The sequence below is a fragment of the Scleropages formosus genome, chromosome 6 (assembly GCF_900964775.1).
Source record: "Scleropages formosus chromosome 6, fSclFor1.1, whole genome shotgun sequence".
Taxonomy (NCBI): domain Eukaryota; kingdom Metazoa; phylum Chordata; class Actinopteri; order Osteoglossiformes; family Osteoglossidae; genus Scleropages; species Scleropages formosus.
The window spans coordinates 12,952,164-12,976,494 of record NC_041811.1 but is presented as its reverse complement, the minus strand read 5'-3'; the positions used below and the strand labels follow the sequence as shown (position 1 = coordinate 12,976,494).

At 43.2% G+C, this 24,331-nt stretch overlaps 3 protein-coding genes across 3 annotated transcripts; 1 reads left to right on the top strand and 2 right to left on the bottom strand.

The window, feature by feature from the left end:
• The first annotated feature begins 462 nt into the window (after window positions 1–462).
• On the top strand, window positions 463–6,368 carry LOC108929887 (transmembrane protein 150A-like). Its single transcript, XM_018744720.2, has 8 exons — window positions 463–538; window positions 1,294–1,566; window positions 1,842–1,889; window positions 2,036–2,122; window positions 2,762–2,829; window positions 3,231–3,358; window positions 4,196–4,373; window positions 5,224–6,368. The coding sequence occupies exons 2-8, from the start codon at window positions 1,502–1,504 to the stop codon at window positions 5,535–5,537; spliced, it is 888 nt and encodes a 295-aa protein (XP_018600236.1). The 5' UTR covers window positions 463–538; window positions 1,294–1,501; the 3' UTR covers window positions 5,538–6,368.
• A 3,056-nt stretch (window positions 6,369–9,424) lies between these two features.
• LOC108929902 (vesicle-associated membrane protein 5-like) lies at window positions 9,425–15,302 on the bottom strand. Its single transcript, XM_018744737.1, has 3 exons — window positions 15,228–15,302; window positions 11,951–12,094; window positions 9,425–9,894 (listed from the first exon to the last, which is right to left on the bottom strand). Exons 1-3 carry the CDS (start codon window positions 15,228–15,230, stop codon window positions 9,676–9,678), a joined length of 366 nt encoding a protein of 121 aa, XP_018600253.1. The 5' UTR covers window positions 15,231–15,302; the 3' UTR covers window positions 9,425–9,675.
• Window positions 15,303–18,778: 3,476 nt separating this feature from the next.
• LOC108929905 (vesicle-associated membrane protein 721-like) lies at window positions 18,779–21,794 on the bottom strand. The gene is made up of 3 exons (XM_018744740.2): window positions 21,723–21,794; window positions 19,830–19,973; window positions 18,779–19,287 (listed from the first exon to the last, which is right to left on the bottom strand). The coding sequence occupies exons 1-3, from the start codon at window positions 21,723–21,725 to the stop codon at window positions 19,069–19,071; spliced, it is 366 nt and encodes a 121-aa protein (XP_018600256.2). The 5' UTR covers window positions 21,726–21,794; the 3' UTR covers window positions 18,779–19,068.
• Window positions 21,795–24,331: the final 2,537 nt, after the last annotated feature.

The window sequence follows — 24,331 nt, the reverse complement described above, 5'->3', positions numbered from 1 at the left end:
TACAACTTAGACTAAGACTAGTCTAGAAAACGCGCCTGCTAGTACTAGTAAAATGGAAACTCACAACTTAAATCAGACAAATTAGTCTACTACAACTTTAATTTCAACGGAAATAACATTGCATTCACTTAATTGAAAATTTATTTAACGATATTTCGAATGTAAGGTACTTCAGATAGACTTATCCGTTTATAGGCGACCTCCAATTGGCAGCGTTCCTGCTACAAATAAACGGCGCTTGCCGGTTCTCTCATATCCTGTAATGTATTAATCAACTTTTCATTGGTTAACGTCACAATTATCTATCGCTTTGTCAACCCTCTTCTGTTCAAAAGCTGCTGGGAAATGTAGTTCAACTTTAAGATTTCCGCGCACTCTAGTCAGTTCTCTCTGTGGTGTTGCGACACACGGCAAAAACTACATGTACCGCCAGGCTGTGCAAGAGGTCAGTGGCAGCGGTCCCTTCATCTAAGGGATTTTTTTTAAACGGGAATATCAAGGTTGTTCAGGTTTGGAGAAGGAAAAGCAGGATTTGGGGGTATGTTGTATGCAAACAGTCCGCGCTTTCATCTTTGTTGCCAAGTTACTAGCTTTCTCTCGTATTTTTTTTTTTTTAAAAAGCTGATATTAGACTAACAGTCTACAGGTTTATGTGGTGTATGTTACGTTAATTCGTAATTTAGCCTCATTGCTAAACTGGTGGTGGTAAAAAAATGTTACTTCCTGTCATGTAATGCGTTGGTAACGAGCTCTGTTGTAATTATTCTTTTTTTGTACCTTAACTCTCCGGTGCTCTTGCTGACATTTTTAAATGTATTTTACGTGATTTTGGTGACTAACACGTGTGCACAGGTAGCCGTTCGGCAGGCGAGTCATAACTTTCTACACTACATAAGCGTAACTTATTATGATCATAAAACCTTTCTGAGTGTTTGCAAACACTATCATTAAGCTCCGAATCATTCTGAAATTGTTCTCTCAGTTTTTCAGGACAGACTCCAACAACAACAAGCATTTTTTTTTAATGCATTTGTTTTTCTATTTTTCTCAGGTTCAAAGTTTATTTCAGTTATTCAATTATTGTGTGTCTGCTGTGTTTAATAAATTAGAAATAACTTATGCCATATGCCATGATATGGTCCATGATACGTGAATTTTTTTTTTTATGTTTATTTTTTCCTCTTTCATTTCTCCATTGCTTTCGTTACACCTCTTTCACCATCACCCCCTGACCTCTTCCATGAATCTTCCCCCTCTCTCTCTCTCTCTCTCTCTCTCTCTCTCTCTCTCCAGGTTGGGAAGTGGCAGGTGTCCGATGGTGCCGGCAGTAGGATAGAGCAGACGCGCCCCCCTCCCCCGCTGTCCCTTCCCATTCTTTCATGTCTCCTCCCTGCGAGTCCTGGGCAACTTGTGTCCCTGTCGCACCTTCCTGCCCTGCCTCCCTGCCCTCAAGATCTTTGCTCCCCCATGCTTTGGACAACAATCCCTCACCAGCCGCCCAATGACTGCCTGGATTGTCCTCCCTGTCAGTCTCTCAGCCTTCTCCATCACGGGAATATGGATCGTGTGAGTATGATGGGTAGTGAGCGTGGTACACTTTGTGTTAGAGCATCTGTAGGGCACTGTCAGACCTGCTTGTATGTAAGCTAGTTTCCCAGTCCTTAGTTATAAGTAAATGAGTATGGCTTGTTTAAAGAGCTACATTACTGAGTAAACCAGTTCTGTTTGTACTGCAGAGTAGAAAAAAAAACAGTAATATGAAATTTTTTGCTAGGATATAATACATTCTCCAACACGTGTGTAATTGTATGTCCGTAATATGTATTTTGTGGTCTTCGCAGCTACGCAATGGCAGTTATGAATCATCATGTCTGCCCTGTAGAGAACTGGTATGTTTGTGTTTTGCTGTTATTGCATCCATGAAGAGAACTATTTAAAATATAGCTAAAGGGCATTTGTTAAATATGCATGTAACAGATGTGACACTGCAGTTGTGAAATCGGCATTTTTACATGTTTGCCTTTGCTGCATCCAGGACTTACAATGTGACCTGCACAGAGGAGACAGCCAAGCAGGGCTTCCCCAAAACCTGCTGTACTCTGGAGGATGTCCCTCTCATCAGGTCTGCCGTTTTGTATATGGTTTCTTTATTTCATCCATTCAATAGTCATAGCTGCTTTCCCAGTGCAGGAGTGTGGTGATGTGAAGCCTATCACTAAAATGAGGAAGAAGGTATAGCAAGGGATGGTGTGAGGGAACAAACTGATAGGCAGGACTGAAAAAATCAGATTTAGATTTTATCTTGTTTGCATTTGATTGCAGAATGTCTCTTGCTTTGGTCATGTGCAGCATTATGCCGGGATGCGCAAACAAGATTGTATTGCTAAACGAGCAAGGAGGGGGGAAAAAAATCAGTTTAAATGTATGACAGTCAGCAAATGTGTGTCAGTGGTCCATCCAAATATATCAAGTAAGTAACTGTGGAATGAAATGCTGTTTAGAGAAGCTAATTATGAACACAAACAGGAGTATCAGCGTTTGATGCTGGTGTAGTTCAGATGCTGCCATATTTTCAGTTTGGATAATACTTGTGAATGCTTTTGCTCATTAATACCGTTCTACATCAGCCGGGATAGGAGTAAAAAGGATGACAGAGCTAGTGTCATTTAGGTGAGGAACTTCAGAGACGGAAGATTCCACTGTTTTTGTTTGTTCTGGTTTTGAAATTCAGTTCCCTTTTTTTGTCTTTGTTCTCATGCAGTAAGTGTGGTTCATTCCCCCCTGAGAGCTGCCTCTTCAGCCTCATAGGCAATGTGGGAGCATTCATGGGTATGATTTACTCACTTTCTCTTCACACACCCTACTTGCAAGGAAAACCTGCACTGAAGGCAGCTCCCAATATGCAACCTGTAGTTTTAAAAAGTTAGTGACAGGGCTGTTTTTGCCAGATTGGTTCTTTCATGTCAGACTGTTACTAGACAGATGTTAATGTGGCTCTGTCCTTTACTGAAATAAATTCCCAAAAGTCCTGTAATCATTTGGAGATATTTCTGGTACTGTTAAAGCGCTTAAGAATTGGCCCAAACGAGGAATTGATGTGTATTAAATCTTATTCTATTTTTGCCTTCTCTAGAGCTAAACTAAAAACTCGCTTAATTGCAGAAATCCTCCCGGGACTCTTTGTAAAACATTTGTCATCACTAATGGTTTTCTGCTCAAATCTCCTGCAGTGGTCATGGTGTGCCTGCTCCGCTATGCCCAGGTGATCGAACACAGTCATCGCTGCTGGGTCAACACTAGTGCCCTCGTGTCCGGGTGCACCAACGCTCTTGGCCTGGTCATGGTGGGAAACTTTCAGGTGTGTGCATGCAGCAAGGAACGATCTCACAAGGAAGCGCGTATGGTGGAAAGAAACTAACTGTATATAAGAATCACACATCTGTAACGATGTCTTTCTCCTAATGTAATACACAAGTCATATTTTCTATGAGATGTACGTTGCTTTGGAGAAAAGCATCTGCTAAATGAATACATGTAAGTGGGGTTAAGTGACCTGTATGGTGTAAACACTGGTGTTTTCAAGGTGTGTGAACTGATGAGGTAATAATGTATCTGTTCTTTTACCATGGCCTGCTTGAGACAGCTGCAGGGGGAAATGGCTTCTATGAACATTCAAATCAGCTGAATGTCCTGTAGGAGTTTTCTAACAAGGGAGCAAACTGAGACTCAGTTTTGCAGTCTTACATTCTTTCCCTCCCAAGAGCCTCTCTTGTTTTTTGTATGTCTTTGAAAATGACAAAATGCCTGCTGTTTTCTCCAGAAATTCTTTAGCCGCTGAAATGCCCTCTTCCCAGATGTCTGGTTCACAGTTGAAAATGATTCTGTGACGTGACAAAAAATATTGCATCGCTTGCAGCAGCGAACATTGTTATATACACCCCCCCCCCCCCCCTTTCCAAAGATCATCATGGCCTTAAGCAGTGGGTTGTACTGTTCATGAGGGTGGTATGTCTACGGCTTGTCATTGGTCTGAATGTGTGCAAGTATACACTGCATGTTTCTGCAGTGTCACTGTAGGTCACATACAGGGTTTATGTTTGTGTGTGTGTATAGTTGGAGTATAGTCTCGGTTTCAAAGCAATGTTCACGAACAACTGGAGACACAACTAACAATAGTTTTTGCTTCTTCCCATAGGTGGACCATGCAAGGTCTCTGCACTATGTGGGTGCAGGTGTGGCCTTCCCTGCTGGCTTGCTCTTTGTGTGCCTGCAGTGCGTGTTGACGTATCGCGTGGCAGTCACCGCACTTGACTACTGGATGGCTCATGTGCGGGTGGCCCTTGCTGCTGGTGCCCTGGTGTCTCTTGTACTTAGTATCCTTTGCTCTGTCTGTGTTTTACTCGGCTACATGATTTGTTATTGTATTGCTTAAAGAGATTAGCAATAAATGCAAGTGATGTAAATGCAAGGGGAGGAATCACAAGGCTTTGCTTTGTGTGGTTTGGCCAGGCATGATGCATAATGATATTCGCTTGTGTCACATGTCTATAATTAGTCCCACTCCAGAGAGACAGCCTGTGAGAGCTCTTACATAGCCTTATGCGAGCCTTCAGTGAAGTGGGTGTTCGTATACTCTGGAGAGCGAGGGACTGTCCTACTTCAGTGAGAATGCCAAGTTAAATTTTATGGGGTTGGGTTCAGTGGACAGGAGCATGTAGCTATTTATGACTGCTCATAGAACAGCTGTTTTGAGGTGGGTTTCAAAGGGAGATGGGGGATGTAATAGTGTTGGATGTGGCACAGGCCGCCAGCATTCTCTGCTTTACTCAGTAAAATTAACTGTATCTACAGTATGAAGTCTTCACAGCGAAAATCTGTGGAACTGGCTTAATTCATTTCCTGGAAAAAACATGATTAGCATCTATTGCTGTCGTGTCTGGGTTCTGTTTTATTAGGTAAATTATTAAACGTAGATCATTTGTAAGTTAAATATATATTCCACTCTGTCATGTCTGTAGGAATAACACCTACTCTAAGATCTACCTCCAGCCGTCTGAAGCTACTTCAGGCTGTTTCAAGTTGAGGGAAAAATTGTCTTCTGGTCACATGCAGCTAATACCATTTTTGGCAGCTGGTCTTATTTGCAGCTCTATGCTTTTCTGCTTATTATGATTTCCTTGTTTGTACTGCTTTGGATTGTTGTACTTAACACTCTCCTCTAAGGTGGCATCTTCTTCATACATGAGAGTTTTGTTCTGCAGCACGCAGCCGCCATCTGTGAGTGGGTCTTCACGGTGGACATTCTGGTCTTCTATGGCACATTCACCTACGAGTTTGGTGCTGTCAACAATGATACGATGGTGGCTGCGCTGCAGAGCTCTCGCCATCGAAGCTCTGGTGTCATCATTGGGGCTGGCAGCAGGGGTGGGGCGCTGAGCGGCAGCTCCCTGGGTGGAGCCAAGGCCCTCAAGTCCCCTGGCGGCAGCAGTACATCCACCCACCTCAACTGCAACCCAGAGAGCATTGCCATGCTGTAGGACTGTCCCCTGGTTACCACATGGGCTGAGGCCCTGTTAGGTGGATGGGGCAGCAGGCAACCCCCTGGGTGGCACAGTATGGTGTGTTCTTATGGTAGGCACAGGTTACAAATGACACTGGATAGTAGCTGCAGTCCCGTTTTGTGCATCTTATATTTTTTTCATGTTTTGCATACACAGAGCAGTATAGTTTGCTTCTCAAGCAAGCAGAAGTTAGGGTTACATAAGGAGTATTTATGATTATAGTCACTGGCCTTCTGGAGGGAAATGGAAACTGCTTCATTTCATAGTTACATGTAATCATTTAGAGTTAGATGTTGAAACAGTCCGGTTTAAGAATTTGTTTTAAAGTTTCTTCTTTTTTCTTCAAATTTACGTGTTTTAAAATCACTATCACTCCAATAAGCAGTTCATGAAATGCAGACTTTTATACTGTTTGGAAATATTTCCTGCTAAACTGCAGTTGCAGAAAGGAAAAGTGTTTTTTAAATCCCTAGCATAATTAATATGGGGCGATCTGAAGTGTTTCAGTGTTTCTCCACATTTCCAGAAGCAGAGCTCCTGTAAGTAATCCATGTAGCTGAATGTATTGTAATGCCATTATTGATGGGCAATTCCTGTTTGAGTCATGCAGGACAGCCATTGTGTTGAGAAAAACTTTCTGTGCTCAACCATTTAGATAGGATACATGTTGAGTGTTTTGGTCTCTTATCAGCCAGAACATTTGGATGTTACAGCTAAAAATGTCAGAATGCCACATGGGGATCATTGTGGGTCACATCTTCTGCTGGAACACTTTTTTTTTTTTTTTTTTTTTTCTTCTTTTTCTCCTCCTCCCCTCTGCTCTCAAATACAGAATGGATATTGTATGCATTGCATGTTGAATGGTTGGGGATTGTTTTGAAATGTTCATTACCACTAATTTTCTTTCACTGGGTGCTTAATGCGTAACCTAATTCAGTTTTTTTTAAAAAAAAATATATATATAAATTTAGTTATTCTCACTTGAGTGTTTGGTGCACCATCCTAATCCAGGAAACTGCCAGCTCTACCATGTATTCATGCATTGAATTTTTAGTGCCATGACTCAGTAAGAGGTCTGCTAGTAAAACATTTCTGAAGAACTACATTTATTACAACTGTCATGGGTAACACAAGGGAACTAACCAGGCTTCTGTGTGTTTGGGCCATAACTGTATTTGTACCTCTTGAATCAGCAATATTTACTACCTGTTCTACTCGTCAGAAAAATTTCACACATTAATCATTAGTTGCAGAAACTTTCAAACCCAAGGCTGGTTCCTTGGAAGAGTATAGTTTGGGACTTTATTTTGTGGTATTAACTGACCATTTTTATAGACCTCATCCACTGTGACTGGAGGTGCAGTGAGGCTGTGAAGGGTGATGTAGAATTAACAGTGCAGGCCTTTGCACCATTTTAGTGCCACCCTGAGGTTCCCGTTTGCCAATAAGAGGAAGGCCAAGTGCCCTTCAGGCTAGGTGGAGGGGGTGGGGATTATTTCACTGCAAGTTCCTTTGCCAGCTGGTTGAGAGTCAGGAGGTCATGTTCATTCATAAAATTTCTGGATGTCACAAAATGCATATATAATAAATAAATGCAAAATAGTATCAGTCAATTGTCAATGTCTTGGAGTTCGGTCTACCTCCGCGTTTGGATGAAGTCGTCATTGATTTGTGGGTTTTTTTTGTTTTTGTTTTCCATTGCCCCAAGTTTATTTTCACTGAAATTGACATTGACTCCCGTCAGTTAAAGATTAAGCTATTTATATGCATTGTTACGGTCTAAGATCTACCATACAGTGCTAAAGTATTGACTGACTCAATGTTTGTTTTTCTGTAGGCTCAAAATTCCTCCCTGTACATTTGCCAGTTGGTGGCAGTGACACTGCTTTGGTTTTTCTGTGATTGGATAATAAAACATAGTCCATTAGCTTGGATGGCCATTTCATTCAGTTGGGTATGAAATGAGTTTCTGACTCCCCCCCCCCCCTTCCCTCTCCTTTGGAAAGCGGGGAGTGTTCAGATTCAGATTACCCAGCTAGGGAAGGGTAATTCAACAAGCAGAACAACCCTGTTGGCTGACTTCCTTGAACATCTCTTGCATGTAATAAATCTTAAGCAAAAGATCTTCTGCTTGGTAAAATTTAACCCTAAATTTTTTTTTCTGCCGTTGACAGTGTATTTCTCTTGGACTGAAATGTCTTGGCATCGTTCACTGTGGAGATGAGCCTGTGTCATGTCTTCAGTTGCAGTGTAGCTTTTTTTTTTTTTTTTTGCACCAACAGTCGTATTTTAGTTAACGCCAGGCTGTCCACTGTGACAGGCCCTTCAAGGTTGTTCTCCACACTGTTGGAAAAGGGTATTAGTAGCAGGCATTCTGAGTGGTTATTTGACCTAAGATTGTCTCAGCCAGTCACATTTCATGTTCATGCACCTGATTGTGTCAAGGGCACAGATTAGTTGCATGATAGTACCCGAGAGCAAAACTCTTAATCTGAATTGCTCCAAGAAAATTGGCAGCTGTATGAACAGGTGACACAGAATAAGCAATATTGACTGCTAAGGTGTGGTATATTTTATGTTTTGAGGTGTCCTGCCAGTTTTTTTTTTTTTTTTTTTTTTTTCCTCCCTTTTGCTGAAAAACACTTTTAATCGTAGTTCAGAAGCCCATATTTCCACCTGATTGTGAGGAAAACTGTGCATTAGTTGTCACAGCTGAAGACCATATGCTGCATTTTGAGCTCTTTTGAGGATGTATGCATGCACATGGAGAATAAAGTGAAGAGGTGTTGCTGCTGTTGAAGATGATTGCCACTAATATTGAGTGAAGGACTGTCCTTTTGAATTACTGCCTTTTTTTTTTTTTTTTAGAAAAAAACCCCACCCCTTGTATCTCAAATGCAATTTCTGCCTGTACCTCATGAATTTGTACCTTAATCAAGATTTTAAAAGTACTTTTTTTTTTTTTTTTTTTGGTCTTTTAAACTTTATCTCCTAAGCTGGTTTTGGTGTAGAGTTCAGTCATGTACCAAATGTAAAACATACGAGTACATATATGCTGGGATTTTTTTTCGGTTCAGAGAACTATGCTTTTATAATCACTTCTAAGTATGATTTATGTATTTTAGTAATATTTCTGTTGTCAAATTTCTATTCAAATATAAAGAGATGAACATTAATTCAGATGTCTGAGTTTTTACCTTTACATGTACAAACAATGACATCAGCTGACACTGAATTCCTTTGTAGACATGACTGCGCAAGATTCCCGAGTGTTAGCTTATCATACCAATGTTGTATGTACAGTAAATACTCATGTTTTTTTATATGAGTATCCTCATTTCAATATCTGCTAGCTGATTGTAAGGAGTCTGCTTCAACATATCACTGAGTGTGGAGAGAGGTTGATCTGCACATGCTCCTGTCTTATGTCCTGTTTTTTTAAGAAAGCATCTGGGTGAGGTGTAGCTTTTCATTTCTCTGCCAAACAAAAGATGACTCGTCAGGCTTTCATTAACTTCTGTTAAATTTTAAAACTGGTTGCATGTTCCCAACTACTCTCGTACATCTTGAAATACAATATCTGTGTGATCACAGATCAATGAGATGGCAGAACTGACAGCATTTTTGGGTACAAATATATAAATGACCCATGCTTGTATAAAAATGTACTTATTGTTGAATGTAATTACCTTCATTGCACTTAAATGCCAAGCGATAACTGCACTTTAAGATAAGTTAAGACACATTTATTGAACAGAATCATTATTTAGAGATACAAATGTTAATGTTCAAAACAATATTTGACTCAAAGTTATGGAAGAAAACTGAACAAAACTTGTCTGTCAAAGAAAATAAGTATATGCTTTTAGAATGCTACAAGAAATATGTACATACTTTAGAACTACTTTGTACATGGGAACTTTTAATTTGATGCCATGCTAATTAAAATCACACAGCTGACAGCTTGAACTGAAGTTCACACCAGTTTAGACGGAAGATCATAATATTGTCCTTTTCACTGGCCCTTGGAGGACATATTAATGGCAGATAATGGCCTTCAAACCTATGTCTTCATCCAGATGTCTCCCTCATTTTGTATTTAGCTAGTCTTGCACTAGTTGCCTCTGGGTGGTGTGGTAGTGAGAGCAATCGCTGGGTCTGAGATGGCCACCTCAGAGCTGGAGCTCTTGCTCCCACTCAGAAATACAATCACTATAATAATGAAAACCAGTACCACCCCTGCTACGATAGCAATGAGCAGGATCTTCATCTTCCTGTTCTTCCACTGGCTCTGCTGCTTCACCCTCACTGTAGTCCGCCTGAAAGACTTGCTCTGGTGGGGGAAAAGTGACACCTTGTAATTCAACCTTCAGTGGTCAACATGCCAATCCTGTATACAAACAGTCTGTTGACCTGTTATTACAGAAATAAGAACCTGAAGTCTTCTCTTACACAAATGCATGCACATGTTGCATACATAAAGATTCATGTTAGATGTTGCTCGTCTTAGCTGTTGTGGTTATTAAAATATTGTTTACCTTAAGATCAAGATCACTTTAGATTGAGATCGTTTTAAGAATTTTTTTTTAAGATTGTGACTTTAAGATCATGCCTGGATAAACCTTTACACAGCTACTCCTGTAATGTTATGTTAATGTTTATATTTCAAAAAAATATATATTACTAGGAAGGTGATTTGGAATCATGGATATTAGGATGAAGTTTTACGCAGCTACTCATGCGAGGAACGTTGGTTCATATGGTGGAAAGTAACTAACTGCACTTGAGAATCATGTCTGCATCTAAGTCTTTCTCCTAATGTACACATTGCATTTTCTACGAGATGTACGTCGCTTTGGAGAAAAGCATCTGTTAAATGAATAAATGTAAATGTACTTAGAGATACAGAAAGTAGCAGTGGCCTGAACAATGAAAGAGAGAAGACCCAGGCTGGCCCATAGATCTTTATGTTGTAGGTTATATTTTTGTTTCAAGTCAGTCTCAGGGGAATTATAGAAATAAAATATTTGAGTACAAATACTATACAAGATTTTTCTTGTAGGTACAACACTGTTGAACTCCATGAAGCTGCCCCCTCCCCCCGCCCCCAAAACAGCACAAATGAAAAAAATCCCATGAGTCATTAGTGCTCCACATTTGTGCTGTTTTATGCCATGAGAATTTGTGCGATTGTTGTTTTTGAGATATTAATGTTTATTTTTTCCGGGATGTGACATCACCCAGCCCCCCCCCTACAGCGGCATAGATGCTCAGATACGGGCTCATTAGTTTGTGCTACGTTTGTGTCATTCAAACTGCATCATCTCTTTTACTTTTGGAAGTAATGAAGGTTGTTCACATGTCATGTGATGTCACCAAGTCCCCCCCAACACCATAGACCTTAGACCTGGGCTCATCCTTTAGTGCTATGTTTGTGCTAAACCGTCGTTCTGTCCCTAATGTTTTTAGGTATAAATGATTAAATGCACATGAGATCACCTCGCTCCATGAAACTGGCCCCCTTACAAACAGCACTAACAAAAAACATTCCATTTGTGCTTTTGAAACCATGGTTTTGTCTCTCTCAATTTTAGAATGAGTTTTAGACAAGTTATATGAACTCACACACACACACATTTTCAGAACCACTTGTCCCACACAAGGTCGCGGGGAACTGGAGCCATCCCGGTAACACAGGGCGTAAGGCCAGAAGGGGAGGGGACACACCCAGGACGGGACACCAGTCCGCCGCAAGGCGCCCCAAGCGGGACTCGAACCCCAGACCCACCGGAGAGCAGGACTGTGGGCCAACCCACTGCGCCACCACACCCCCTCGTTATATGAACTCATGCATGGCTATCTTGTTCATCTTGCACTAAAATATTTTTCCAATCCTACACCTGTACAGTAGTATCAGTATGCAAACAATCATTTCATCTTTTACATGAGTGACCCATTGTAAGTAGTGTATCTAGCAGTGTAAGTTGGAGTTTGCATGTTCTCCCCATGTCTGAGTGGGTTTCCTCCCACAGTCCAAAGACATGCTGTTCAGGTTCCCCTGTAGTGTGTGAGTGCCACAGAGAGAGTATGTTTCACTGATGTATGGATGAGTGACCCAGTGTAAGTAGTGTATTTAGCACTGTAAGTCACCTTGGTGAATAAGGTGTGTGGGCTCATAACACTACATTGAGTTCACTGGAAGTCGCTTTGGAGAAAAGCGTCTGCTAAGTGAATAAATGTAAATGCACACTGAACCAAACCCAAAAGAACAAAACGGAAAACCATGGTTGAACAGACAGTAGAGCATTATGTGGTGTATTGCTCCCGCTGTACAAATACTTTTTTATTTTTCGTCTTTACCTGACCTAGTCACAATGATTGACCCTCACCTTAACACACACTTGGTCAGCCCGGTCCTCCAGCTCTTTCAGCTTTCCAGACCGCTCCTCATTCTTGTTGATGTTGTCCAGCATGATGGTCTTCACCTCATCCACCTCCTGGTGTACCTTCTCCAAACGGCTGTTTCCACTCGTCTAGCAGCAACAGAACAATGCAGTTATTTATTAAACTCAAAAAACTGAGCTCACGAGCCAGTGCAGTTAACCTACACACTTCTTGCTGCTAACAACAACTAGTGAAAGAGACATTGAAATGGATGAGCACGGAATAAAGTCCTTGAGTGGAAGCACTAGGTGCCACGACCCTGAGAACAACATGCAGTTAAGGAAAGTGAGAGAACGGAAGAATTAGGGGCATTATTTCATTGCCGTAACAGCGCTCAGGTGAGCTGCCGGCAGCAACCTTATTCGGATGTCGCTCCTGCGCTTTTACAACAGGGTCACTGAAGTGGACTGCTAGTGGTTTATTCTAGACCTCTGGGGAATCTGTGGAACTCAGCTGCTCCTTCCATGGGAAACAGGTTCGGCCTTTCGGCACGCGATCTCAGATATCTTAAGTCTCATTTTAAAGCAACTAAATGAGGTTGTACATCCGTGCCGCAACTGAATCCACTGCAAGAATGAATATTTTATGCAGATATTGTTTGTGTCACGAGTTTGTACAGTGTGGATTAGCAAACAAATGTTAAAATATTTAAGTAAGCTGATCTTCAGGAGGGAAAACTGTGCTGAAGAGACGCATTGTTGGACATAATTATGCAAAGGCTGCAAAGTTTAAAGGACAATAATGTAATGAGGCAAAAAAGACTTGTACCACACACACACACACATTTTCTGAACCGCTTGTCCCATACGGGGTCGCGGGGAACCAGAGCCTACCCGGCAACACAGGGGGCAAGGCCGGAGGGGACACACCCAGGACGGGACGCACCCAGGACGGGACGCCAGTCCATCGCAAGGCACCCCAAGCGGGACTCGAACCCCAGACCCACCAGAGAGCAGGACCCGGTCTAACCCACTGCGTCACCGCACCTCCCAGACTTGTACCAATAAATAGTAAAATTTTAGGGAAATGGTTCAGTTCCATTTATTTATATATGCGTACGATACAAATGTCAAATTAAGCTTATATGGAATCAAAGGAAGGACACTGCATTCATATGTAGATAATACAAATGCTCAAACTGAAATCAATGTTACTGAAACAATTTTGCCTGACTGGACTGAGTTTAAGAACGGAACAGTTTTCCTGAAATTTTATGCCATTCCGTTCAAATGTTATAATTTAGACATTGTTTCCGAGACTTTTGATAATGGTGTTAATATACATGACAGGACATTTGTATTTTTCATAACTTTACTTGTGTGATATGAAGGTGGCTACATTTAGATCTATAAAATCAGCAAGAACAATACATTTATAAATATCATTGAAGATGAACATACCATGTTACACGGTTGCCGGTCATAAGGCTGTTTTTTTTTGAGAAGGAGAATGAGTCTTTTGAGAATGCTTCCAAAAATAATGCTCTTAATTAATAAACTTCCTACAAAGCTTAGTAGCCATCCATCGTCAAAAACCACTTGTTCCGAGTGGGATTGTAGGGGGTTTGGTTGGGTCCTGCTCTCCAGTGGGTCTTAGGTTTGAGTCCCGCTTGGGGTGCCTTGCAATGGACTGGCGTCCCGTCCTGGGTGCATTCTCTCCCCTTCCAGTTTTTTGCCCTGTGTTGCCGGATTTGGCTCCGGTTCACTGCGACCCTGCTTGGGACAAGTGGTTTTAGTGTGTGTGTGTGTGTGTGAGTGTGAGTGTGTGGACTTTCTTTTTTCAACGACATACAAAACCCTTACTGTAATACTGTAACTTTTTGCAAAAGGAATGCTTGGAAATCTATAATGTACTCTTTCCCATTAACACTAATGCAAAAGATATTAAATAACCGTTTAAAACAAATATTTTTGTGAGACACCTAAGTGCCTAAGACTTCTGCAAAAGTACTATCAGTATCACTAAACTTCCTGGTGTCATTCAGGTTTTTGTCCAGTTTACATTACATGCCTGGTTTGAACTGATAAAAAAAAAATGTATTTAGCTTTAAAATAAAATATATTTAATGGAAATCGGTTGAGAATTGCCCAAGATAAAAAACTCTTTGCGGCATCCATCCAAAGCCTCGTGCTTTTGTTTACAAGCGTGAGTCGTTTTCCAAATATGGCGCACGACGTTCCCGTTGCAGCGCAGAACTTATCATTGCGAAGGGCCTATCTATGTATACCTATAGTTACTAGCCTGGAAAAGGGCGCATGCGCACAAGGTTCCCCAACGCTGCTAGTCAGAAATGAGGCGCATGCGCGAACGGCGTCCAACTTCTGTACCCTTGGCTGCGAGGTCTTAAACTGGTTGAGCGCAGCGTTCAGATTCGCGTTTAAAACCGTAAATTACTTTTGATTAAATCAATGAAACAAGCTGACTCACATGACACCCTGGAAAACGGAAAATGTAAAAGCCATATAAGTAAAATGAATTAACCAAATATAAATATTAGCGATAATAAATTACTAGTTTTGTACTACCGCTGATTAGAACTTCACGAGTTTTAAATACATAGACAAATCAAATGTCTGAACACAAATAATATATTCATGAATTGTGTGAATAAGTGAAGAAACTCAAACTGGCATGCACGTTATCAAAACTTCCGAAATGTGATTTAATTTATACTCCCGCAAGAGACACTGATTGAGCTAGTATGAATTATTTTCTTAGAACTACAGTATATTAAACAAAAAATTAAGTTTTATTTCAATGAATTTGGTAAGTTTATGAAAATATGCGTGTACATATCCGCTTATGCAAAAGTCTAATCATCATTCCGAATCGTGTTTGTGGAATACTTCTTGTCATGGCATGTCACATGTGTGTGAGAAAAACGTGCTATAATGTTATTTTCCCCTATTTGCACATTCATAATCCTGGCTATATAATTATGGCCAAATTAAGCCCAACGGCCTTGACGAAAAGTTAAACTATACAGTCAGTTCAGACAGAAAAGCTCCTAAACATGTTTCAAACCCTAAACAATAGACACCCAAACACACAGGTGATAGTGAAAGTAAATCATGATCATGCGTCAGTCGGGCGCTCAGGTAGAAAAATCCCAAATTCAGGTTCTAAACACAGACGGCCGGACCCGTAAAATGGTAGTTATGCTGCCGACTGAGCGAAACGTCTCGCTTTAATCACACATTGTCCGTTTTTCAACTTGCTTACCATTGTGTCCTGCGCTCCGAGTCGCGTCCTTCCCCAGATGTCACCTTAACCACTTCACCTGAGCGAGTGACTCGGATTTGACTCGCTGTAATTACAGCGCACTGACGATAGGGGGCGCACTGCTTCCAACCGCCTTTGAAAAAAGTACGGAACTGCGCTATTAATGAAACACTGCAGTGATGCATTTACAATTATGTTCATGTTCCATATTAGTGAAACACTGAAAATGATGTTAAGAGATGACATTAGTTCTTCCGAGGTAATGAGATGTGAAATTCATGCATCAATGACATCACTGTCTCCAAGTCTATCATCACACGCCCCGATCGGAAACCCTGGATGATCACGGAGGTGCGTACGCTGCTGAAGACCCGAGAGTCCGCCTTCAGAGCAGGCGGCAAGGCGGCCCTAAGAGCAGCGAGGGCCAAACTGTCCCGGGCCATCAGAGAGGCAAAGCGCACACGGCCAGAGAATCCACAACCATTTCCTGAACGGCGGTGACACAAGGTGAATGCGGACGGGCATTCAGGCCATCACCAACTACAGGACCACACCACCTGTCTGCGACAGTGATCCCTCCCTTCCAGATGCGCTGAACGACTTCTACGCCGGGTTTGAGGCGCAGAATGACGAGGCGGCAAGGAAGACCACCCCTCCTCTCAGCGACCAGGTTCTGCGTCTTACCATGGCCGGCGTGAGGAAAACTCCACGTAGAGTCGACCCACGGAAGGCTGCTGGACCAGACAACCTTCCTGGCAAAGTGCTCAGAAGATGTGCAGACCAGCTGGCAGATGTTCTCACTGACAGCTTCAACATCTCCCTGAGTAGCACCGTTGTTCCAACATGCTTCAAGGGCACCACTATCGTCCCCGTGCTGAAGATGTCTTCGGTGTCCTGCCTCAACGACTATACCATCTTGTCGCACTCACACCCGTCGTCATAAAGTGCTTCGAGAGGCTCATCATGAAGCACATCAAGACTCTGCTGCCCCTCTCACTGAACCCCCTGCAGTTTGCGTATCGTCCCAAATGTTCAAATGATGACATCATCGCCACCATCTGGCCCTCACACACCTGGACAAAAAGGACACGTACGTTCGAATAGACTTCAGTTCAGCATTCAATACAATCATTCCTCAGCACCTAATTGGAAAGCTGAGCCTGCTAGTCCTGAACACCTCCCTCTGCAACTGGATCCTAGACTTCCTGACTGGGAGATCTCAGTCAGTCTGGATCGGGAACAACATCTCCAACACCACCACACTGAGGACTGGGGCCCCCAGGGCTGCGTGCTCAGTCCACTGTTGTTCACTCTGCTGACTCATGACTGTGTAGCAATGCACAGCTCGAACCACATCATCGAGTTCGCCGATGACACGACCGTGGTGGGCCTCATCGGCAAGAACGACGAGTCAGCATACAGCGAGGAGGTGCGGCGGCTAACGGACTGGTGCAGAGCCAACAACCTGTCCCTGAAAGTGGACAAAACAAAAGAGATGGTTGTTGACTTCAAGAAAGCATAGAGCGACCACTCTCCGCTGAACATCAACGGCTCTTCCGTGGAGATCGTCAAGAGCACCAAATTCCTTGGTGTTCACCTGGCGGAAAACCTCACCTGGTCCCTCAACACTGGCTCCATAGCCAAGAAAGCCCAGCAACGTCTCTGCTTTCTGTGAAGGTTGAGAAAAGCCCATCTCCCACCCCTATCCTCACCACATTGTACAGAGGGTCTATCGAGAGCATCCCGAGCAGCTGCATCATTGCCTGGTTTGGAAATTGCATCGTTTCAGATCGCAAGACCTTGCAGCGGATAGCGAGGACAGCGGAGAAGATCATCGGCGTCTCTCTTCCCTCCATCATAGACATTTACACCACACCCTGCATCTGCAAAGCCACCAGCATTGTGGATGACCCCACACACCCCTCATACAAACTCTTCACCCTCCTTTCATCTGGCGAAAGGTACCGAAGCATTCGGGCCTCACGACCATACCGTGTAACAGTTTCTTCCCCAAAACCATCAGACTCCTCAACACTCAGGACTGACACTGCAACTGTTGTCCTGGTTTAGTAATTATTGTCCTGTTCTAGTAATTGTTGCAGTGTCTAGCACTGTCTGCACAAGTCTTGCACGCATGCACTTTATGTAGTCTGCGTCACTAACTGTGTTGTTTTATGTGGCACCATGATGGTCCTGGGGGAACGTTGTTTCGTTTCACTGCGTACTGTCGTATACGTTGAAATGACAATAAAGCCTCTCTTGACTCTTGAATTCCATATCTTTTCTGTGTGCGGGAATGCTCTAGGATATCAAATCTGGCACATTTTAACCTTCAAGATACATTATCAAATGGTATTTCCTAATGCATATCAATTACAGCACAATCATTAAGCAGACAAGTAAACAAGTTACCAGTAACAGAAGGAAAAGGATCTGTGTCGAAGCCCTGTTCTGAGATGTTGGTCCACACTTGATGAAGGGAAGCAGTTTTCTGCAGGTGGGAGATCCCCTAGTTATTTAAAAATACTCTAGAGCTCCGACCTCCAAATCACACCCCACCACTCCAAAGCAAGTATTTCTGAAAAATTATCCCAGACAGATAATTAATACAAGATAAAATTTTCATATTTTTATTAAGTTGTATTACAACTGAGGTCCAACATACACATTTTCTGAACCGCTTGTCCCATACAGGGTCGCAGGGAGCCAGAGCCTAACCTGGCAACACAGGGTGGGAGGGACACACCCAGGACAGGACGCCAGTCCACCGCAAGGCACCCCTAGCAGGACTCGAACCATGGACCCACCGGAGAGCAGGACCCAGTTCAACCCACTGCGCTACCGCACCCCCCCATCCAATGTACAATAGACATTATTTTAGAACGCATGAAAAATCTCCTGGTAGCCCACAAAAATGAAGCATCCTAACCTGACCCACCTTTAGGTCCAAACATAATGAGAACATTTTATACTGGGTAAAACAGATCTGCTCATTCAGACACAGGTGTTACATGAAATATTTACATACACTTACATAAGATTAACATTTTTTACGCAGGGGAACATTTATGTTTAACCATTCAGCAGACACTTTTTCTCAAAAAGTGACTTCCAATGAACACTAATTAGTGTTATCACCCCACACCTTACTCCCCAAGATGACTTGTACTGCTAGATACACTCTTTAGAATGAATCACTCATCTGTACACCAGGGAAACAGTTACTGTCATTCACACACACTTTCACACTCCATACCAATTCAGACACACACACACACACACACACACACACACTGTCTGAAACCACTTGTCCTCAGCGAGGTTGCAGCAAACCGGAGCCTAACTCAGCAACACAGAGCACAAGGCTGGAGGGGGAGGGGACACACCCAGGACGGGACGCCAGTCCATTGCGAGGCACCCCAAGCGGGACTCAAACCCCAGACCCACCAGAGAAGAGGACCTGGTTAAACCCACTGCACCACCCTATCCCCCATGCCAATTCAAGTGACACAAAAGAAAATTTGCACTGAAGTTTTTCACCAGCTGAAATTAAGATTGTTAAGACTAAAGAAAATATTTCTGCCCTTTCTTCTGGACCTCATTGGACGTCTGACTGGCAGAGTCAAAAATAAAAGTAAGAAAACAGGAAGAGGGCAGAATGATTGTCGGTAGAGCCATCAAGGCAACTGTACTATTTCGTCCTTGAACAAGGGACGCATCTCTCCCTCATTCCTCCGGAGAGAAAAAATATGAAGAGCCCCCAAAGCCACCCTTGTGTTCATCCAAAAGTACCGTGTCTCTCGCCTACAGTGGTAGAAGCACTTCTCCCACACTGTGTTCACTAGTTCTTAGTAGGTGCTGTGGTGGTGAGAGCAAGTGCTCCATCCGAGGTGTCCTTCTCAGAGTCAGAGCTGCCGCTGCTCAGCAGGGCAATCCCTACAACAGTGAGCATCAGCGCGATGACCCCCACCACGATGGTGATAAGCAGGATCTTCCTCTTCCTGGTCTTAGGTTGGGTCTTCTGCGTAACCTTCACCGAAGTCCTTCTGAAGATATCGCTCTGGTGAGACAAAGTGAAAAACAACCTTGCGAGCTGGAAAATGTTTTACGGGGATCAACCTAGTACAATAATTTTTTTAATTTAAAAAAATAATGCAGTCATGGACCTAAAAATCAACCTGAAAACCAGAGACTGCAAGCAATTAAACGATCGTACAAGCATATTCATAATTGTGACAATGATCTTTGCACATCGCCCACTTGTTTGGACCTCGACACAGTAGAGCTAATGTGCAATTCATTAATTTTACATTATACAAACTGTGTTTTTTTAAGATGGAGCTTATTTATTTTTAATTGTACAGTATTTTCTTCACACTCCCCTTTTCTAACAGTATTAAAAATTACCCAGCTTTATAAATGGGTAAATAATAGTATAGATCAAAATACTCCTATAAACACCTGTAAGACACAGTAATATTCACACAAACATCCATCCTACGGTTGAAGAAACAGTACAGCTCTACGTGCTTTATCGTGCCATCTCTAGAGACATCAAGTTGTTTGACTGTTTAGTGTGATCTCACGACGGCTGAGTCCCACCGTGTTCCTTAGATTGTTTGCGCGATCCATCAGGTCGTCCAGATTTTCTGACCGCTCCTGACTCCTGTCGATGTTCTTCAGCATGATGTGCATCACTTCCTCTGCCCCACACTTTGCCTGCTCCAAACGGCTGCTTCCACTCGCCTGGCAGCAAAGGAGCAATGCGGTTATATACACTCATCGCATTCCGCTTGTAAGTCCACGTACGTAACCTCCACGCTTCCCGATGCAAAGAACACCAAATGCGTGTTGAGAAAAAGGTAAAGCATGACTAAAGTAGAGGTAAGTAAGAGATGTTCACAGCCAGATTTCTGGATACAGAATGTTGTACAGCTGGGTGTTAGAGGGCAGCCAGACTGTGGAATGAAAACCACACAAGCATGTAGTGATGTTATAGTGGGGTCTTTTACTCTGGAGTTTACTGTATGTGACCTAGGTGCATCATCTGCAACACACTTTTAACATGTTAAAATTAACAAATGCATACTAAAGGTCATCCATCCCTCCATCATCCATCCATGAAAAGTAACTGATTGTTGTAGTGGTCTATCAGGGAGCACACTGAATGGGATGCCAGTCCATGACTCCAGGGCAGTCTCACACACACTCATTTGTCCTCACAAACACATACTGGGGGCAATTTAGAATCAGCAAACTGCTTGAAACACGCCTTTCTCTCAACATTCAAGAAGGGTCTCAAAACGACTCTTTCGGTGTCATTAATCCAGCTAATCTCCTCCATAAGTGTCTACATTAACCACTTTAAAAGAACCCCTATATACAGCCACTTGTGTAATGTGTAGAGGGGAGTGCGGGGGGTGCTGGGGGTTTGGCTGGGTCCTGCTGTCTGGTGGGTCTGGGGTTCGAGTCCCGCTTGGGGTGCCTTGTGACACACTGGGATCCCGTCCTGGGTGTGTCCTCTCCCCTCCAGCCTTACGCCCTGTGTTGCCGGGTTCGGCTCCGTTTCCCCGCGACCCCGTACGGGACGAGCGGTTTCAGATGGTGTGTGTGTGAAACGTATACTGCTCTATATTGGCTCACTCAAGAATCAAGTATCTGTATCTCTCCTTGCTAGTGTAATGTACTTTTGTATCGTTTCCTGAGAAAAAGTGTCTGCAAAATACCAAATGAGCTATTACTAAATAGTACTAGTTCCTTAGAGCAGTTGGCTGCATAGTGATTAATGCTCTGGCCTTTAGACCCATGGGTTGCTGGTTCAAATCCCACCTGTAGTTTGAACTTTTGTACTGTCTTCTGAGAAACGTGTCTGCTAAATACCAGATAAATAACCGACCTCTTCGAATCCCAACTGTAGTACCCTAGAGCAAGGTACTCGCCCTAAAATTGTTCCAGTAAAATTACCTAATGGGTAAAAAAAAACTGTAGGTACCTTAACATTGTAAGTCGATTCGGAGAAAAGTGTCAGCTAAATGAACGAACGTAAATGCAAACGCGGGGTCAGATTCAGAGCCACTTGTGATGGCAGTAGGCACGAACACGACCCCCCCCAAGACCCTGCAGTACAAAGAAGGGACAGTGAATGCCAAGAAGATTCTCATGAGTCATTTCGGGCCTGAAAAGAGAGAGGAGCTGCGCTGCAACATGTGCTGGCGGGTCTGGAGGGCCAGTGACAGACAGTGACATTTCGTCACTGAATCCAAACTACGTTTCGCACGCCAAACAGCTCGAAAACACACACACACACACACCAGGAGGAGGAGGTGAGATAGTGAAAGTAAACTGTTAAGTTCTGCGTACAAAACGGCTGGATGAAACCATGATTCCGTCCAGATTTAAAACACACACCGGTCTATACAGTTTGACTGGACTTAGTATAAAGTGAGCGGAATGTTGAACTCTAATGACACATTTGCCCTGTTTTGAAGTACTTACCATTGTGTCTTGTGCTCTGATTTAAGTCCCTCCTGTCACCTTAACCGCGTCACCCGAACAAGTGGCTTTAACTCCGCGCGGCTGTCAGCTGACAATACGTGGCCGATAGGGGGCGCAGTGCCCTCGGTGTCTTTAAAAGTCGGCGGCGTGTTTTACATTTATTTACTTAGCTGGCCCTTTTCTCCAAAGAGACTTACAACACTGACGCACTTAGAGTCATTTACTGATTTACACTGCTGGGTAATTTTTACTGGAGCAAATAAGTACCTTGCTCAAGGTACTACAGACGGAGATGCGATCAAAACCCGCGACCCCAAGTCCAGGCAGCAGTTCGAACCACTACCACCGCGCTGCCAATTTTTTGCTCATGACATTATTTACTGAACCATAATTAATTACTGCAGTTTTAGATCCAGTAAATTCGGAATTTGTGTACGTCTGTATATAGTACTCGTTTCTGTAGGACTACTAAGATTTGACTCATTCGGATCCGGTAGTCGTAGTGTGCATCTTCTCTTCCCATATGATATCGTAACAGAATACAGATTATTAAGACACACACACACACACACACACACACACACACACACACACTATCTGAACCGCTTGTCCCATACGGGGTCGCGGGGAGCCGGAGCCTAACCCGGCAACACAGGGCGTAAGGCCCGAGGGGGAGAGGACACACCCAGGAAGGGATGCCAGTCCATCGCAGGGCACCCCAAGCGGGACTCGAACCCCAGACCCACCAGAGAGCAAGACCCAGCCATTCCCACTGCTCCACCGCACCCCCTGATTATTAATACATATGCAGGTAAATATGTAATCATAAGAAGGTGGTGTGGTGGCACAGTAGGTTGGACCACAGTTCTGCTCTCTGGTGGGTCTGGGGTTCGAGTCCCGCTTGGGGTGCCTTGCAGCGGACTGGTGTCCCGTCCTGGGTGTGTCCCCTTCCCCCTCTGGCCTTATGCCCTGTGTTGCCGGGTCGGCTCCGGTTCCCCGCGACCCCGTATGGGACCAGCGGTTTCAGATGGTGTGTATGTAATCATGAGCATCATTCTGAGGATAGTGACTGACTCCCATGCCACTGTCACCTAGTTACCAACTCTTAATGTAGGGAAGTGTTTTTTGGAGGAAAAATACAATATTTATTCATTGAGCTCACACTTTTCTAAAAAGAAATTTACAATTATTCACCCATTTATACAGCTGGGTAATATTTCCTAGAATAATACTAAGATAAGCACATTGCTAGAGTACTACAGCTGGGGACAGGATTCAAACCTGCAGCTTTTGGGGCTAAAAGCAGCAGCACTAACCAATGCACTGTCAGCTGTCTCCAGCTGGATCCTGTTACCTCTGCAAAATAAATTCAATAAAAAAATATCCTGTACAGATGATGGCCTAGTTATGAATGTATTACACAGTTAAAATACTCCCTTCATCCTGATAAAACTATTATATTTATATCTGGGTTCAACATACTAGTGTTATCCTTTTAGAACCTGCTGGCTCCCTCTTTAAGGAAAAAAAAGCACCATGGCCTGACCCACGTTAAGCAATGGCGGAAAAGGATGTTATTATAAATACAATATGATTGAACTTCATTGTCGGGTTTCTCCGAAATTTGCTTTGCATCATAGCAGGTCTATCCTTCAAGGACAATGAAATTTACACATCGAAAGTAAAAACACACAGATATAAGGGGGAAAAAGAGCAGATAAACACAAACCTTTTGCAAAGAACAGGACACATGTTTCACAGAATGTTGCGCAGCTATTTCACTCGTGCGGGAGTGCGGTGGCGAAGCAGGTTTAGCCAGGTCCTGCTCTCTGGTGGGTGGGGGGTTTGAGTCCTGCTTGAGGTGCCTTGTGGCAGACTGCCCTCCCATCCTGGGTGCGTTCCCTACACCTCTCCAGCCTTGCGCCCTGTGTTACTGGGATAGGCTCCGGCTTGCCATGACCCTGCTTGGGACAAGTGGTTTCAGACTGTGTGTGCGCGTGTGTGTGTTTCACTTGTTGTCCTTTCATGAGCAGTTTTTATTGCACATGGGACTGCAAAGGCACTCGCTAATGTGGCCCACTGTCCTGATGGAGAAGTGGATTTGATTGCGGAATAAAAGAGCTCTTTACCCTGCTGAGTCCACACCTTGGGGTTTTATACCGTTAGTTTGAAGGCATCGCCGGGTATTTGCTGTTTAGCACATGCAAGGGGTCAGAAGAAGTGTGCGTGTGAGTATTTTCAGGCTCTTTCGTAAGCTTTCGGGGAGCACTCTTCAAGGGCTCTGGCCTAAAACCTTACAATATAAGTATGTGAAGTTTGTTGAACAGCCTCGTCTTAAGTTTAACAGAAAGATTGTAACAATCGTCTTCTATACCTTGAATTGAATGTCGCAGAGTGAGTTAATGTCAATGTATCACACGTTTTTACGTTTTCATTCTGCAAGAATAAAAAACATGTCAAGGACAATTTGCTTCTGGGGTCTGGAAAGCTTTATGGCATTTTAAGGAATGCAAAACATTTTTAGTAAAAAAAAATAAGATGTGAGACATCTGAGGAGAGGAATAATGGTTATAACGGGTTTCGCTGTATTTTACAAGTTTGTTACCTAC

Excerpts from the sequence above, each read along its gene's own strand:
- LOC108929887 (XM_018744720.2), top strand. The coding sequence starts at position 1,502 with ATGACTGCCTGGATTGTCCTCCCTGTCAGTCTCTCAGCCTTCTCCATC. Across the intron at positions 1,890-2,035 it reads GTCTGCCCTGTAGAGAACTG|GACTTACAATGTGACCTGCA; the intron begins GTATGTTTGTGT and ends TGCTGCATCCAG. Across the intron at positions 3,359-4,195 it reads TCATGGTGGGAAACTTTCAG|GTGGACCATGCAAGGTCTCT; the intron begins GTGTGTGCATGC and ends TTCTTCCCATAG.
- LOC108929902 (XM_018744737.1), bottom strand. Across the intron at positions 9,895-11,950 it reads CTGACCAAGTGTGTGTTAAG|AGCAAGTCTTTCAGGCGGAC; the intron begins GTGAGGGTCAAT and ends TTCCCCCACCAG.
- LOC108929905 (XM_018744740.2), bottom strand. Across the intron at positions 19,288-19,829 it reads CAAACAATCTAAGGAACACG|AGCGATATCTTCAGAAGGAC; the intron begins GTGGGACTCAGC and ends TTGTCTCACCAG.